This window comes from Lotus japonicus, chromosome 3 (assembly GCF_012489685.1).
Source record: "Lotus japonicus ecotype B-129 chromosome 3, LjGifu_v1.2".
In the NCBI taxonomy this organism is placed as follows: Eukaryota; Viridiplantae; Streptophyta; class Magnoliopsida; order Fabales; family Fabaceae; genus Lotus; species Lotus japonicus.
The window spans coordinates 80,520,861-80,539,136 of record NC_080043.1 but is presented as its reverse complement, the minus strand read 5'-3'; the positions used below and the strand labels follow the sequence as shown (position 1 = coordinate 80,539,136).

Genomic DNA, 18,276 nt, shown 5'->3' with positions numbered 1-18,276 from the left:
GTCGCGTCTAAAAGTTTCTCCATTCTAATGTGATTCATTTTCTTTATCAAGCTTATGAGAAGAATAAATAATGAGATAATATCAATTAATATTTTTCTAAATAATTTCCTTATGAGAAGAATATATAATGAGATATAAAATATATTTTAAAGGATAAATTAAAAGTCAACAAAAATTAGTTGCATTTTTTATAAAGTCAATAAATAATATTTTAAAGGAGTATTTCTAAATAATTAACCACAAGGGTTGGCACAAGTATTGAATGGTCATTTCCTTAAGGGATTTTGTCTAGGCTCCTGATCCGGGTTCGACTCTTCTGAGGTAAAAAATAATATATTTGTTGTCAAGAACATCACTACCGTATCCGAGACTTATAAAAAAACAAACTAAGGTATACCGAGTTAGATTAGTCACGTGAGACTCATTTTCCCGTGAAGACTTGTGGTCAAAAGACAAAAAAAAAAAATACCCGTATTTCTGAATAATTAATAATGAAAATAGGTATTAATGTTAAAGAGAGCGGATTTAGTAAACACTCACAATTCCATTATTAGAACACTGAAATAATAACAGGACCCATTAATTTTTGAGAACTCGCTTAACGACAAAGGCCAAGTGGTTTGATCTTAAATTTTTCAGAAGAACAATGAGAAGAAAGGTAAGCATGCAATAAATTAACAATTGAATTAGCAGCGGAATTTAAGGCCATGTCACCAACCACACTACAAGGAGGAGCCTTTCCGGTCATTTGACAACGACCCAATCATCACCAGACTTATCCCTAATCTTTGTTCCCCTACCCTCTACAACTCCTTAACTCCTGATAATAGTTTTTTTATTATTTTTTTCAATCTTCAATAGTGTATTTTTTCTGTTGATAACTTGATATAATAACCTTCTTATTTTGACATGACATGTATACTTTGCAGTCTCAATACATCTGCTAAAAAGTACAGATTCAACAGAGTCTCTCTATTTAAATATATATATAAAATAAAGAACCAGGTCGCGTAAAGAGAAACATTTTTTTTTACAAAAGAAGCAAATAAGTTTTTTAAACACCAGAAACTAAAACTGATTATTAAATTAAAAAGATAATGAGAACATGCCTCTCATTTAAGAAATACATCCAAATAAAATTACACAATGTTAGCATAAGTTGATTTTGCCTTTTTTTACCCTGCAGATGTGCAACACACCCATACCGTTGAATTCACAACGAGAGTTGATTAAATGAGTTCAGTAATTTCAGGGTATATACTTAATCTGATTTACCCAACCAACTGCTAACTTATAACAGGCTAATAGCTCTCAATAAAAACATTCTTATAGTGAAATTCTTTGCATAATTTGAGCTTGACGGGGTCCGTTTAGTATGATGTATAATATAAAACCTGCAGATAGTATAAGACTTGATTGTATTAGGTCTAATAGGATAAGACCTGATAAAATTTTAATATTATACAACGTTTGGTCATGCACTGTATAATGAGAATAGTTAATCAGACCCTCCTACATCTATTCAGACCCAAAGAAATACTAGATTCTCAAAAATACCTCTTTCGAACGTACTTTAGGACAACGTGTTGTCTTACTTTTTCAAGGGCGATGAAGACGCACCATGAACAAGCGTCGTTGATGCTCGTAGAAGATGCAATAAATTAATACCATAAGGTTTTATCGCACGTTATGATTGCGTCTGTAACACATGGTCAAAGTGCGGTTGAGACGCACTTTCAATACGCGACATACAGGGTCGTCTCAACCTCTAGGCCAATAAAGACCTTGCTTTAGACCCCAAAATATTTTAGGCCCCAAATTTTTTGTTTATCTTAAACTAGTATATATTTTAAAGGAAATTATCCAAGAATAGACTAATTAAATAACATATTGAGTGCCTAAAAGAATGGATCTTTTAAGTGCAACATTTATTTTTAATTAAATTCAATTTATTGTGTATTTTGAATTGATAAAAAGCAGAGGAAAAGTGTGACTTTTTATTTGGTCTCTCTAAATTCTTCTTCTTTTATTCTCTCCAATTATTTCTCTATTGAAAAAGAAGTTTTAAAAGAAATCAATTATGATAATTTACTAAACGATTTTGCATCTCAAAAAGCCCGAAAAATAAATTTTATTTAAATTATTTATATAAAAAAATTAATTTTATAAAAGTCCAATTCTTAGAGTTCGCTTTAGGCCTCAATATTGGTTGAGACGGCCCTGGCGACATATGACAGAAACTTGACAGACAGTAACAGAAACAGAAACTAAAACAGAAACACACACACAACCTCAAAACAAAAATAGATAATGACAATGTTGCAGGAAATGAAACACATAATGGCAATCTTACATTCTTATAATAATGTTACATTGTTACACTACAACAACGACTGCAATTTGCAAATCCACTATTACAACATTACAACATAAATAAACTAGTCATCAACGAGATCTATGATTTCATCGCTCTGCCATCCAGGTATGTTCTCCACAAATCTGGTCATGCGATCCAGGTATGGTCGCTCCCAACCACGAGCTTCAACGGTACAATGATAGCGCCATTGTGGATTAATCACCGGCAAAGGAAAGTCACTTGATATATGCGCCTATAAAATGGTGATTTATATTGTTAATTACCTTATAATGTTATGTAATGTGAATGTATACTAAATATAATAATGAAAAGTACCTTCACCCAATGGTTGTTGTTGACAAGGAACAAACATACAATCTGGTGCTCTAACGGATGTGGCACTGGACCGGTGAGAGGAAGGTAGGTGGAGCACCCCTTAGCTGACAAGGTCACAAACATAATTTGGTACAATGTAGCAACAATGTGACCCATATCAGGCATGTTTAACCACTTGTCCATTGTTGCAATCTCCCTCGGAGCAAGATGCAAGGCTTGCAGTACCTGATCGTAATGTTTGTTTGTGGTATACAAATCAAGGTAAATTGTCTTGCGTGATGTAAGCTCCCTTATCATTTCGTGCCGAACTTCATGCCAGTTATTTTCCCCCTTGCCCATCAAAGAAGCAATGCATCTATATCCACAATTCACAATGTCAATTACATGTTCACGGAGGAATTCAGACACCTCATGAATGTAGTTGGTTGAGTAAACTTTGGGTTTAGGGGACTGTGGGGGGAGCCCAGGTAACTTGATTGCCATCCTCTTGCCTTTCTTCTTTGGTGCTGATTGTTTCGGTGTTAAGCTCTTCCACTTTGTTGAGCGAATTTTAGGCACCTTAGTGACCTTACTGCTAGGAAGCCCAGGTGAGTTGCTAGCTTGTAGTGACTTTACTAGATTATCAACATTCTCCCACTTTGAAGGAAGACGTCTAGTTGAACCCTTAAATTCACCAGGCCGGCCCTTTGTAGGCAATTTGTTTGGAGGAGGACACAAAGAAGTCTGATTTGGGTATGCAATCTCCCGAAGCCTCTCTTTGATAGCTTGTCTCATCGGAACATTAGCCTCTTCAAACATCTTCGCAAAGACCTCCAACTTTGTTGCAATGCTCAATCTCATAACAGGTTGAGATTCATCAGGTGTAGCTGTTGTTGTAAGCATCCTCCAATGTTGGTCAACTGCCGTCAATGGAATAGAATCCATGATCGCAAGCTGACATGAACAAGGGAGGTCGTGCGTCCTCCTGATAGCACAATCGCATTTTCCCACACGCGCTTGCTACTTTGCGATCAGGATAAATGCATATCTTGACATTAGACCACACAAGTTATCATACAACTTCTCCTTGAATGTCTGCTCCCTGATGAATATACTTGCCTGAAAAGCAGCATTGATCTTTGTATGATGGAGAAGTGTGCACCTATGTATAGCCGTCCAAGTCGCACACATGTCACTTTTGCTATCTTTGATGCACGCTTTGAGTTTTGCATGTGCACCTTCCACCCTATGTAAAAGAATAACATTAATACGTACTTAATGAATAATAGGAAATGAAAAATCAGTGTATAAGAATGTACCTGTTTGTAGTTGCGTTACCCTTGTGCATATAACGGTCAATAGCATACTTCACAAACTTATACTTAACCGGCAACCAAGTATCATTCACGTATTGCATGAACTCAGAGTTCTCTCCAGTTAGCGCACGGAAGAAGTTCATACTAGCAATAAAATCCTCTACTATTCAAAATTCATGACTTTATTCCATGCATCCCCGACATCATCCCACTTCTCCTTCAGTAGGATAGTAAGCTCGCACTTTACCTTCACGCACTTAGAAATATGGAATTGGCATAGTAAGTGAGTAGTTGTAGGGAATGTAGATTCAACTGCGTTCATCAAAGCTTGATCTCTGATAGTAATGATGACTTTAGGCATGTCCTCTATAAGTATCAACCCCCTCAGCTTTTGAAGCGCCCATGTAACTTCAGGTTCACGCTCATTGCACATGTAGCCAAACTCGATGGTGTATGTGAATCCAACGGAAGTCATACCAACCATCTCCAAGAGCGGTATCCTATACTTGTTTGTCTTGTATGTGCTATCAAGCAAGACAACAGTAGGAAATTGGTTGAACAACTGGATGGAAACTGGATGTGCCCAAAATAAGGAGCGGATCACAGTGGAACCCTCTTTAGATCTAGAACAGTGTGTGTACCTGTCTTCCTCCAACAACCTCATCAAGTGATGGATCTCTGTCAACGTTCCCCTCTTGGCTCTCATGTGTGCCATCCGCTCATTGTACACTTGTCGTGTGGAAGTCAGATTTTGAGGGTTGACACTCTTCAATGCCAGCAGCATGTTACATGGCTTGACTTTGTTGTCAACCATTTTAACCACCATATCCTTTTTCTTCACTTGTAAGGCGACCGACATAGGCATGGCCATGCAGATTCTCAGCTGGCTTATGGTTGTGGTCTCCACATACAACAGTCAACCTCCACAAACCATCTTCTGATGTGCGTCTCACCTTGAGTCTGAACGGACAATCACATTTCTTGGTTCTTGTCCCCTTCCACTTCAACTCAGGCTTGTAAGATCTGTACTTGCTACCCATCTCGCACCCCAATATAACCAACTGTCTATTTTTACTCCCACGACCCATCCCGAGTAGCAAAGCCTAATTGCTTTCCTACAGCTTTAACCCAATCCATAAGCTCATCCCGAGTAGCAAAAAAATGCATACATTCAAACATATAGGTATCACATATAAATTCAGGACAATTCAACTATACACATTAGTGAAGGTATATGAAAATACCGTGTCCGTGGTAAATTGCTCTATGTAGTCCGCGAAAATTGGCACATCATCGCTGACATTTACGTTGGCTAACTGTCTTTCTTCCACTTTGTTTTTAGGTTCCTTTTCTCCAGGCATATCTACTTCATATGATTAAGGGAAACTCATTCTGAAATGAACAGATACACAAACGTCTTACTGGTTCTGAACTGTAAATAATCGCACTATGAACATGCGTCCACGTCGCACTATAAGCGTGCGACGTAGACGTTGTTTGATGGTGCGTCAATACAAAAAAAAAACAAAAAATCAACGGCAATGCGCAGTTACAAACTGCGTTGGAGACACTCTTAATGAGAGTGTTTATGACGCACTCAACAAGAGCGTTACAAACGCACTTGTAACGAGCGTTTGTAACGCACGTTTAAGATACGACAAATCTGAATCGGGAAATGCAGCAGTTACCTTTACAGACGACGGCGAACAGTAGCAGAGAGGAGACGACGACGGACGGTGACGACGAAGACGTCAGTGTTGGCGAACGGCGACGATGAAGACGATGTGTCTGTGGTGCTGGCCGGCGGTGGGAGCTGAGGAGAGGTTGATGGGTTTGGAGGTTTCTATAATGGGTATGGGTTTGGAAGTTTATATTGGGGGGGTGGGGGGTTAGAAGAAACCAAGAGAAAGAAGGTGGGGAGGGAGGGAGTGGTATTTTGATTTGTTTTTTCATTAAGGGCATCTTTTACAATTCACACATTATGAGGGGCATGAAAAGATGTGGGGGGAGGGGATCTGAATAATAATTTCCCTGTATAATTTAGTGGTGATAGTGGTGGTGGAGAGTGGCGGCGGTGGTGGTGGTGGTGGTGGTAGTGGAGAAGGTGGTGATAGTGGAGGGTGGTGGTTGCGAGTATATATAGTGGTAGCAGTACTGGTGGTGGAGGATGGTGATGGCGGTAGGATGTTGAAGGTGGTTTCGGTGGTGGTGTCAGCAGTAGCGCAGTGGTTGGGGTGTTGGTGTCGATGGTTGCAACGATGGTCGTGGTGGTGTTGGCGACGTGGTGGTGGTGGCGACAGTAGGGCAGTGGTTGTGATGGTAGTGGTCGTGGAGGAGGACATTGGTTGTGGTAGCAGTAGGATGTTGGTGGTGGTATGGCGGTGGTGGTGGTGGTGGAGAATGGTCTTTTTGGTGGCAATAGGGTGGTGGTGCTGGTGGTGGTGCTGTTGGTGGTGGCGACGATGGAAGGTGGTGGTGATGGTGGTGGTGGTGGAGGATGGATAATGGTGGTGTCACCGGTGGAGGGTGGTGGTGGTGGAGGACAGTGGTCGTGGTGGTGATAAGGTGGTGGTGGTGGTGTCGGTGGTGGTGGAGGGCGGTAGTTGTGGTGGTCGTAGGGTGGTGGTGTTAGTGGTGGTGGTGGATGATAATGGCAATCATGGTAGTGGTGGTGGAGGGCGCGAATGGTGGAAGCAGCGGAGAGTGATGGTGATGGTGGCTTATACGTCAAATCTTATCAGCTTTATTCATCACCTACATGATGGATGAAATAATACATCATTTTGATGTATAAGGGTGGGTTGATGGATAAGCTTATACAATACAATGTTAGCACCAAACAATGGATAAGTCCATAATGTATTGTATAAACTTATACAATCATGTCTAATACGACATACCAAACGAGCCTTAATATTGTTAGAACCACCCACTTATATGCAAAACATATTGATGTGGGTGTTATTCACATGAATGATTCTTTATTAATCAAATTACCTTTTTATTTTTAAAAAAAATATGCCCAACATATTCACAACGATTTAGAGAAGTAGTCCAGTACCAACCCTTCGTTGTTTCTTAACATACCACTTGGTCCCATATTGCCTTTAAAAGTCTCGTCCACATTGAATTTTAATGAGCCAATAAGTGACGGTGGTAACTAGAACCCACCACGAGGTTGCTTATGAATCTGCAATTTTCTTGTAGCGTGCCAGTTCTTTGTTATCATACGAGTGGCATATTGAATGAAAGTGTAATTCTATTTTTTTTGTGAATATTTTTTTGTGTGTGCACTGGTATCCATGTTTTTTCCTTTTTCTTTTCTTCTTTTCTAGTTTTTGCTTCTCATTTGTAATTGGGATTGAAGTACTCTCCTTACTTACTTTCAATGCACTTGTTCTTTTACTGATAAAAGAAAACTTTTTTGTGATTTTTTTTATATTTTACTCTCTCCGATCATTACTATAAGAATTAAATGAGGGGTTCACCTTGATCCATTTTATAAAAATCATATTGAACTTTTTACTATATTATCTATTTTTTACAATATTGTCATTATTCAACTTTGAAAATGTAAATGTGTAACACTAGTTATAATATTACTACTTAATTTCCACTTTTTCCATTACTAAAGACTTATCTTTTGATGTAGTTAAGGACAATTTTGAAATTCAACATGAGAACTAATTTAATGCTAGAACATGATTCCCTTCCTCCTAGTCGTCCTCTACCTCCACGCCCGGGACCACCAGCAATTGAAGAGAATCTCCACGAAGAACCGTGCAAGGGAACCACATTGAAGAATAGATCATTGGCCTTCAAAGATTCACGAAATACTTCAAGGGGGTAATCGTACAAAGAACACGATGAAGCTTTCTAATTTTGGTTGATCGAATCTAATTTGGGATTAGGGTTGAAATGTTTTAACTACGTGATTCATTTACATTTTCAATTTTTTTAAGTTAATCTGTTAATAAGAGGGGTGCGTGAAACAAGGAGTGCAAATAGCAAGTCATGTCAACCTTTAAAGTACTCACTAATGAAAGGGATTAATTTTCACATATTGAAATATGAGGGAGTAAATGTGCTCTATTAAAACCTGTGGGAGGCAAATTGCACATAGGTAAAAGATAGGGAGGGAGCAAATGTTAAATTATACCAAAAACAAAATATTTTTTTCTTAAAATTAATAGGGGGTAATAGGGGGAGTAGTTTATTACTAGCATATCACTCACAGTAACTATATTAATCAAGCTAATAAAAAAAAGACATGTTTTTACTTTCTCTTGGCTGCAAAAAGGAAGTGACCAAAAATCAAATTCTGCTAAAGAAAAAAAGGGCATGCTTCTTGTGTTTCGTGCTTTCTTTGTTTCCCGGGAAAATAGTCAACTTGGTCCCTGAAAGTGTCCACCGCCTTCAACTTCATCCCTAAACTTTCAAAATGACGCTCGTGGCCCCTGGATGTGCCAAATCTCCCTCATCAGCAGTCCTTGGGTTAAAAAAAGCTGACGTCGTTAACATAAATGTGACTATTTTTTTTTTTTTTGTTAAAGTTGAAGCTTGTGTGGCATTTGACTGGTGGGAAAGTTTTAAAAGCTTCAATTTAGTCCATGAATCTGAAAAAAAAAAATATTATATCCCCCATCTTCCTCTACTTCTCACCACCACCATCACCCTCCCTCTCATGCTCTCTGACGCTCTCCCTCACCTCAACTCTTTTTCCCTTCCAAAAACCAAAATCGTTCAACCCAAAATCACAAAACCAAAAAACCCACCCACATCTGACCGTCACACACACACACAAACCCACCCAAGATTTGGGTGGTAATAAAGATTTGCAAAATTTAATCTTAGTCTTCGGTGTAAATACTCTTGAATCCATGTGACCTTGTGAAAATTGGGGTTTGGTTTAAGATGATATAGCAGTACAGAAATAAAGGAAGTTTTAGAGCAAAGACTTGAGAAATGGGAGGTGGAAGTGGAGGAAAAGGGATGCTCTGTGAAGATAGAAAAAATAAAACTTATTGCGGTCACAACATTGCTGTTTTTCAGATGCAATGGAAGCTCCTCAGTTTTGCATTTTGCTTTTCTCCCTCTCCTCTCAAGGACGTTCTTATTCTTTTTTTTGTGCCTACTGTCTTTTGTCTGTGCATATCATGTGGTATGTTCCAGTGAGTGAGTCAATGAAAAAACAAAAATTCTCCACATATCATGAGGGAGGAGATGAGGGTGGAAAGTAGAAAAAGAAGGATGAAGAAGATGGAGATGGAGAGAGGGTGATGGTGGTGGGGAGAGGTAGAGAAAGATGGGGGGAAAGAATGAATATTTTTCAGATTCAAGGACTAAATTGAAGTTTTTAAAACTTTCTCACCAGTCAAATGCCACATAAGCTTCAACTTTGACAAAAAAAATAAATTCAAGTCACACTTCCGTTAACGACGTCAGCTTTTTTTAACCTAAGGACCACTGATGAGTGAGATTTGACACATTTAGGACCACGGGCGTCATTTTGAAAGTTTAGGGACGAAGTTGAAGGCGGTGGACACATTCAGGGACCAAGTTGGCTATTTACCCTTTGTTTCCCCTTTAGCTATTCTTGTGACTCATTAGTCATTATTGCGGACTATGAGGGTAGATTGAAAGCTGAATGGGTATAAGACAGGGTTTCTGTTTCAATCCAATTTTTTTTTTGGTATATTACAAAGATAAATTGCACCCGCTAGGAATCGATCGCTGTACCTCCCTACCCAACTCATATGTCCTCCCAGCTCCTACCACTTGAGCTATCCTATGAGAATTGATGAAAGAGTTTTGATTATAGGTCAAGATATTAAAGAGAGACATGAGATTTATTTTAATAAACTCTTCAATGATGGCCAAGGGTCAAATGTGTATTAGAGGGTCTATTTTGATATACAAGAAAGTCTAATGTGAGTAGTATTAGTCTTTTGCAGTATACCGTAAAAACAATTTAGGCATTAGTCTTTTGCAGTTAAAAATGAAATTCGGGCATTAGTCTTTTGCAGTTAAATGTGTATTATTTTGATTATAATTTTTAGAATTGTTTTCTATTTTAAAAACTGAAAAAAAAAATTAGAAACGTAATTTTAGAAAACATTTTAGTCGAACAATTTTTTTTTTCTTCTTGAAAACTATTGTCAAACATAATTTCTAAAAACAGTTTTTAAATACAAAAAATTAAAACTGCAACCAAATAGACCAATACCCTTTAGTTTGGTAGAGAAATGAAAGATAGAGAAGATAGTAGAGAAGAGAGAAGATGAGTGGATAGAAATATCAAATATGTGAGAAATGAAATAGATTTGATAAATTGTTTGATATGATAGAAAGCGAATAGAGATAAAAGAGAATGAATGAGGTGGCGAAGGGAGAAAATTATTATTTTGATTTTAAGCATTACATAATTCATGATTTTAAAGAAAAATCTAATTAGGTCCATATAACAAAAATGTTTCCGCCCATCACCACACCGCCATTCATACCTTACCCCCTTTTTTAATATATCAGATCGAACCTTCTCCCTCATGCAGCTCCTGAAAGATAAGTACTTTTATTTCCAAGAAATAAGTCTCAATGTCGTAGAATCTAGGGGTGTCCAACAGGCAGGTTCAGGCCAATATTGTAAGTTTCGAACCGCCACCGCCAGCCAATATGGTAGGATTTCTCGTGTTCGGTCTTGTCGGGTTTCGAGTGTAGAGAGGACAAAAAAAAGAGAGTATAGAACAGAGGGAACAGAGAAGAAGCACATGAATTTTTCATTAATATTTCGCATTACAATACAATATAAGCAAAATAAAGCCAAAGCGACCTAAATTCAACATATTGAAGAGGAAAATCAACATAAAAATCGCATGGAAGGGTTCACACTTGCAGATTAAGCACCTTTGACCTTCATGAGACAGATTTGAACGCTGCTATAGATGGAGGGGTCGCATAACTCCAGATTCGGCTGTAAGATCAAAGTTTTGATCTAGTAGTACAACTCTATGTTTTGATGATTACAAGTTAACCTTTTGATATGAACAATTGTGGTACTCTAACGTGTTTTTCTGAGTGTGCTATTTACAGGCTCTGACCTCTATTCAATCTCACACAAATCAGAAGCACTGTGCTTAAAGAGTGACCCAAGCAACGCTTTCGCATTCACCATGTTCAGTATGAACAGTGGAAAAGCTTCAGAAGTTCTGAAGTTATACAAACTCTGATGTGGACTCAGTCACTAGAAGCTCTGAAGATCCAGAAGTTCTGATAACCAAGAAACACTGAAGGTTCAGATGTTCTGATGGTGTAGAAGACTCTGAAGATCCAGAAGCTGATTAGTGAAGTTCTGATGTCCAGAAGCAAGAAACTCTGAAGGCCATGTTCTTCCCTCTGAGTTCAGAATCAGAAGATACAATGGTCAGAGGATCTGTGCTTTCCCTCTGACTCTGATCAACCGGCTTCACAAGTTCCAATAGAAAGCATTCCCCTTATCAGAAGTCTCCTAGGTTTAAAGGTCGCGTCGCTATCCAAGTACAAAAGCAACTGTACCTTCCTGACGACCTACCTAACAGTCTCAGACACAACAGAAGCTGGATTTTCCAGAACTGCCCTCCAACGGTAGCATTTCCCATGCAACGCTCAACCCTAATCCTTGGAGTATATAAAGAGGCTGAAGACTGAAAGAAACAGCTAGAAGCATTCACATACGCGCAAGATAAACTTAAATTCTTCTAAGCTTTCTTTCATCTAAAATTCATTAAGTTTACTATTAGCTTTTTAGAAGCAAATTTCTTGTAAACAATTCTTTGATAAACAGTTTGTTTAGTTCCTTTAGGAGATCAAGGCTGATCGGATCCTAGAGAAGACTAAGAGAGTGAATCTTAGTGTGAGCTAAGTCAGTGTAATTGTTAGTCACTTGTAGGTTTCAAGTGCAGTTGTAACTCTTACCTGATTAGTGGATTGCCTTCATTCTAAGAAGGAAGAAATCACCTTAACGGGTGGACTGGAGTAGCTTGAGTGATTTATCAAGTGAACCAGGATAAAATCCTTGTGTGCTTTTCTATCTCTTATCTTTAGCACTTAAGTTCTCGAAAGATTTGTCAAAATCTTTAAGGTGGAAGTTTTATACTGAAAACGTTATTCAAACCCCCCCTTTCTACCGTTTTTCATACCTTCATCGGCCTCATGAGATCTATTGTGACGAGAAGAAGAGAAGATCAATGGTGGCTATGTCAACAACGAGGAGAAGAGAAGAGAAGAGAAGAGAATGGCTGAGAGGTTATCTATGAGAGGGGAAGAGAAGAGACATGGTGGCGGTGGTGGTGGGGTGGTGGCAGCTAGGGTTCGCTCATGGTGGGAACTGGGCAGGGCAGACTAATGGAGAGTGGCAGCTAGGGTTTGCTGAAGATGGGAAAGGAAGAGTATTGGAGGCTAGGGCTTGTTTATGTTGGATGAAAGCTGGTGAGGTTTTATGTTTAAAACGACTTCAGTTTTTTTTTCTTCCATACCTCTCTCTTCTCACTCAAACTGGGTTGTAGTTTATTATTTTTTTTAAACTACTTTGGTCGATTTTGAGCCCAAACCGAAACCAACCGAACCAAACCACCATAAACCGGTTTCTTTAAACCGAGTGACTCGACAACCGGCCTGATTTTATGAAAATTGGCTCAGTTTAGCCGGGTCCGATTCGGGCTGGTTCACCCTTGACAGCCCAAGTAGAATCAATAGCTTTAAACTAAGTAATTAATTAATTAATTAATAGAAAAGAAATACCCCAAAAGATTGTATATTTGTAATCATTAGGTTAATCTAGCAACTTTAAAATTGTTCTCGATAAACTTGCCGACATAGTAATGTGGCAACTTGGGGTAAACTAGAAACTGCCTTTAGAATTAGAATTGACTAGCTCACCAACATAAAATTAACTTTATGCTTTGAGATCATAGATATTGGGACATGTATTTTCCATTTTATCATCCTGCTTCAATCACCTATTTATTACCGAATGCAAAGTCTTTGTGATGTGAAACTTCATCAACGAAAAAATTAAGTCGTTCGGTGAGAGTGTTATACATATGATTAGGTTAGAAAGAATAATGGACGATATGAACAAATAGAAACACGAGTATGTGCTTAGAGAATGGAATACTTCCGTGAATGAAAGGGAAAACTTAACGGCATGGGATTAGTATAGGTAGCTAGTGCGAAGTGTAATCAAATCAAAAGGTTATAATCAGATTGTGCAAGAAAATAAGGTTACTTTTCTTTTCATTTTGCATCATTGTTATCTGGATTCCTCATTAGCTTAATGATGTTCGCTCTTGAATTTGTCTGCTGTAAGAATTCAATACACGATTAGTTCCATTTATAAAACGATTTGCGAACGTTTTAATCAAAAGATTTTCTTTTTTAATTTGTTCCGCCTACTCCTGGTTCGACATGTACTATAAATTTACTTTTACCAGCAGCAGAATCTATGTGAATCATATGCCATTTAAAACGTGGCATCTTTTCATATCTTGAACAAAATGAATTGGATCACCTATTTCCTTGGTGAGATTTGGCATATGATAATTGGTGCCAATTCCACATTTGAATTTTAAATAATCTTTTGTTCACACCTAAATGATGAGGTGAAAAGAGATGAAGAATGAGAGAGATAGAAAGAAGAGAGAAAGAAAGTAAAAATGTGATATATAATTTGATTGATAGAGAAGAGAGATGAGTTATGATACATACACAACTCTACCTCTTGGAGGTGGAATGAGATGAAATGAAGAGAGAGATAGGAAGGAAAGGAAAAGTATGAGAGATAAAGTATGAGATGTGATAAATGATAAGAGGAGAGAGATAGAAATAAAAATATGTGGAAATGAAGTGTTTTGAAAGTGAGGCGTGTATATATCATTATTGTCTATCAATCAAGTTACCTATCAAATATTTATTTTCTTTTTCCTTTCTTTCATATTTCTCTCTTCTTCCACCTCTCCACACCTAAAAAATGAGGTGGGGATATATAATTATTCGAGAGAAATAAATAGAAAATAAAGATGGAAAAAATGTGAGAGGCGTAGATGAATCATAACTCTTGAATTTACGTCAATTATAGTTTGTCTTAGTTATTACACGTTATAGATACAACTAAATTTACACTACAATATATCTTTCACTTTTTCAACAATTTAAAAGTGTAGTATATACACGAAAAAATATTTTCTTAACTTTACGCAACATTTTCCGACGGTTTTATGTTTCAACATTACATATTCCATTTGGTAACAATTTCTCGTACTTTATCGTAATACTGTGAAAAAATGTAACTTATTGTGAGGAATATGCAACAATTGTTACGTAACGACACCCTTCATGTAGTGTAGCATCTGCTCACATCGTCACATGTCACTGTCTGGTAGTTTATCGTCCGCCCAAACACAAGCAATACAAAAAGGCATGCAAGGGTCAACTTCCCAGCATAATGTATTATACTAAGCATGACGTCATATATTAATAATAAATAACATTGCTAAACATAAACAATATCAAGATATATCATGGCAAGTTATCCATTCTAGTTATGGTATCATACCAGAAGCCACAATTGGCACAACAACAACACATTATGTTAGCTGTATAGTATGCTCAAAAGGATCATCTGGAAAGGCAGCAAAATTGCCACTTAGGCTGGGCACCATTGAGTCAGTCCCAACACATGCCTTGTGTTTAACCATTTCCGCTCGGGTATCGCTTACTCTAATGACATAGCAAAATCGATCCAACCCCCGATTGACAATTTCCCTTTACTATGCCTGACATGACAGGTCGATCCAACCCTCCCGGTTGACCATCCCCCCCCCCCCCCGCCATGCCCAAAAGTACTCTTGGTACTTTTCCGACAAATGAATGCACGACCGCACTAAGGTTAGCCAAACAACGAACATCCTCACAAGGATACACGTGTCTAGATAGTAAACATTGTCTCTACGGTACCCTAAGGTAAACATTGGTCCTTGACAAACTTGCTTCAGCAGCAAGGAATGCCTCCCGCACCCTAGTGACTTATCCCGTCATGACGGCCCATCAGATGTCCTCAACTCAGGTTCTCTACTTTTTTCCAAGACTCGGAACGTCGTCATTTTCCGTTTTCGAAACTCATTTCAAAATCCTAAGTCTTCTATTGAAAAATTCTCTTTGGATTTTAAAAACGTTATAACTTAATTTAGTTTCATTATGAAGTTTTATTCTCAAACTTGACGTCTTTTCTTCCTTTCCAAAATCTAATGTAATCTTCCAGGAAAGTCTCGATCCTCATTAGTAGTTCAGACCTCTTGTCGGACCATACTTGCTTATACTTGTAAGCACTCTGTGTTCACGGTCTATACAATCATAAATTCTCAGCATAATTCAACAATTATGACAACGATATACATGGACACTATCAAAACAATCATGCATCAATACACTACACCAGAAAAGGGTTTTTAAAGCGCCCTTATTACAGCGGTTCACGTGGCAGCCGCTGTAAAAATAAAAACACGGAGCGGTTTATTGGCTTTAATAGCGGTTGAATAATGAACCGCTGTAAAAGCATTGCCTATTAACAATGGTTCACTCAGAGGCCGCTGTAAAAACAAAAACACGGAGCGGTAATAGGCTTTTAGAGCGGTTAATATACTGAACCGCTATAAAAAAAATAGGTACCACTATTTACAGCGTTTATCAGACTAACCGCTGTAAATAGTCACGCAAATATTAAATCCTGAATTTAGGTTCCGTATCCCTTAAAAAATCATAAGAGTCTTTCCACTAGACTCGATTCTTTATATGATAGATTTCTACAATTTATAGTATTAATATTAGTTTTAGATGATTTCTTTAATAATGGGTTCAAAAAATGTTTCCTGTGAGATTCGAACCCGGGGTACCGCACAGAATAGAACGAGTCCTTTCCACTGGGCTGCAATACGCTTTTGGTCAGTTTATTCGATTTTTACATATAAGTATTGTTTTCCTTATTGATTTTGTAAAATTGCAGCCGTAACTGCAAACCCTTACCAGTTCCACACTTTCACAACCTCTGCTACCTCTCTCGACTCTCGACCTCTGCTACTTCTCTCAAAGCTTGCGGCACCTCGTGCCTTCGCCGTCCTTGCCCCCGTCGCCGCCTCTGTCCCTTCCGCCGCAGGCGCCTCCGCCTCTGTCCCTGCCGCGCCGCTACCGCTCTTGTTTTGTGTCGCTTCGTTGCCCTATTCTCATTAACAACGTTCCATTGTTTCTCTCCTCAAACAATTTTCTTCTTCCTCATAAGGTAATACTTTGATCTGATGGTATGATTTTCTTCATTTTTGTAAATGCAGCCTAGGGTCTGTTGTGAGATATTGTATATGTCCATGGTCCTAATAAATAATCATACTCCATACTCTATGCTATTAAGCATGAAGAGGGAATACAAGATGAGACTCGTAGTTTGTTGGACTCTGTTCAAAACTTCAATTAGAAAAATCTTTTGTTTGTTCTATTCACATTGTGTTTGGTTATGAATATCAATTAGGTAGCTTCAATTTTGGCTTTACAGCCAAGAGTATCAGTTCAAATTCACACTGTTTTTGCGACTTCCAAACGGGCAAAAAGTGGCAAGTAGTAATCATTCACTGAAATCTTCTATGTGGGGGGCATTTTTACTATGTCTCACTCTCACCAAAAGACCATATAATCGCCTCAACGAATTTGGATCATGTTTGCTAGTTGCTTGTTGGTTTAGAGGGGGAAAAGGGTCTGGAATAGGGGCTGTACTTTTTTTTAGGTGAGCCAAATATATATAAGTATAGGTAGCACAAGAAGTGCCAATAAAATGTGTTGTACAGACCCAAAGGCCAAGTGAAAAAAAAAGGAAACAAAACAGTAGGGAACGAGAGTCAAAAGTCAAAAGCCTAAACATTTTAGAATTCTTTGAAACAAACTGGTTGTATGTTAGTATGCTTTTGCTTTTACCCATTACTCTCCTTTTACTATTTGATGCCTTATCTTTCATGCTTTTGTGTAATTTTTTTTGTTAATTGTTGTAAATAATTAGTTTGGTAGATTGGGATAATATGGATCGAAAATGGATGTTTGCGAACTGTTTGTCGAATGAGTACGAGGGTGGAGTCAACGAGTTTGTCAGTTTTGCGGTTCAACATGCCGAGGCCATTGATAATATCATATGCCCTTGCTTACGTTGTTACCATATAAGACAAGTCAATCAATCTGAGCTGAAAGATCATCTAATAATTAATGGAATTGATCCAAGGTACACATGTTGGACAAATCATGGAGAGACAAGTTCTGAGTCTAATGTGAGATATGCTTCACGTGATGATGACATGGAGACTAACGCAGATGAATGTGATCGTGTTGAAGAGCTTGCAAATATGTTTGAGGATGATTTTCAAGATTGCCCTAAAATGTTTGAAACATTGAAAAGTGATGCGGAGAAACCATTGTAGAATGGATGTTCTAAATTCACAAGATTGTCAGCTGTCTTGAAGTTGTTTAACTTGAAAGCGAGCAATGGATGGACAGATAAGAGTTTCACTGAATTACTTATTCTTTTGAAAGACATGCTTCCAGAGGACAATGTGCTTCCAAGTAAAACATATGAGGCTAAACAAATGATGTCTTCTATTGGCATGGGCTACGAGAGGATACACGCGTGTCCGCGTGATTGCATTTTATTTCGAAATGAATATGCAACACTGGGGGCATGTCCTAAATGTCATTCCTTGCGATACAAGAAAGAAGGGTCAACTCCGGCAAAGGTGTTGTGGTATTTTCCCATAATCCCGAGGTTTAGGGGCGCATGTTCCGGAGCGTAGATGCAAAACACTTTACATGACATACTACAAGGGAACAAGATGACTTGCTCAGACATCCAGCAGATTCTCCTCAGTGGAAAAAATTTGATTATAAAAATGGGGAGTTTTCTCGAGAGACAAGGAACCTACGACTTTCATTGTGTACTGATGGGTTTAATCTGCATAGCCTTCAAAGTAACAGTCACAGTACATGACCGGTGATTTTAGCTATATACAACCTACCTCCATGGTTATGCATGAAGCGCAAATATATGATGTTGTCCGTGCTAATTTCAGGGCCCAAACAACCAGGAAATGACATAGACATTTACTTGGCTCCTCTGATTGAAGATTTAAAGCATTTGTGGGACGTAGGTGTGGAGGTGTATGATGGGTATATGGAAGAAAACTTCACATTGAGAGCAGTGGCGGATCCAGGACCCCGGGGTCAGGGGGT

General features: G+C 38.2%; 1 protein-coding gene across 1 annotated transcript; it reads right to left on the bottom strand.

The window, feature by feature from the left end:
* Nucleotides 1–2,438: 2,438 nt before the first annotated feature.
* LOC130744813 (uncharacterized) lies at nt 2,439–3,616 on the bottom strand. The gene is made up of 2 exons (XM_057596964.1): nt 2,693–3,616; nt 2,439–2,609 (listed from the first exon to the last, which is right to left on the bottom strand). The coding sequence occupies exons 1-2, from the start codon at nt 3,614–3,616 to the stop codon at nt 2,439–2,441; spliced, it is 1,095 nt and encodes a 364-aa protein (XP_057452947.1).
* Nucleotides 3,617–18,276: the final 14,660 nt, after the last annotated feature.

Coding starts and splice junctions, on each gene's coding strand:
- LOC130744813 (XM_057596964.1), bottom strand. CDS start 3,616: ATGGATTCTATTCCATTGACGGCAGTTGACCAACATTGGAGGATGCTT. Junction 2,610..2,692: donor ACAACAACCATTGGGTGAAG/GTACTTTTCATT, acceptor ACCATTTTATAG/GCGCATATATCAAGTGACTT.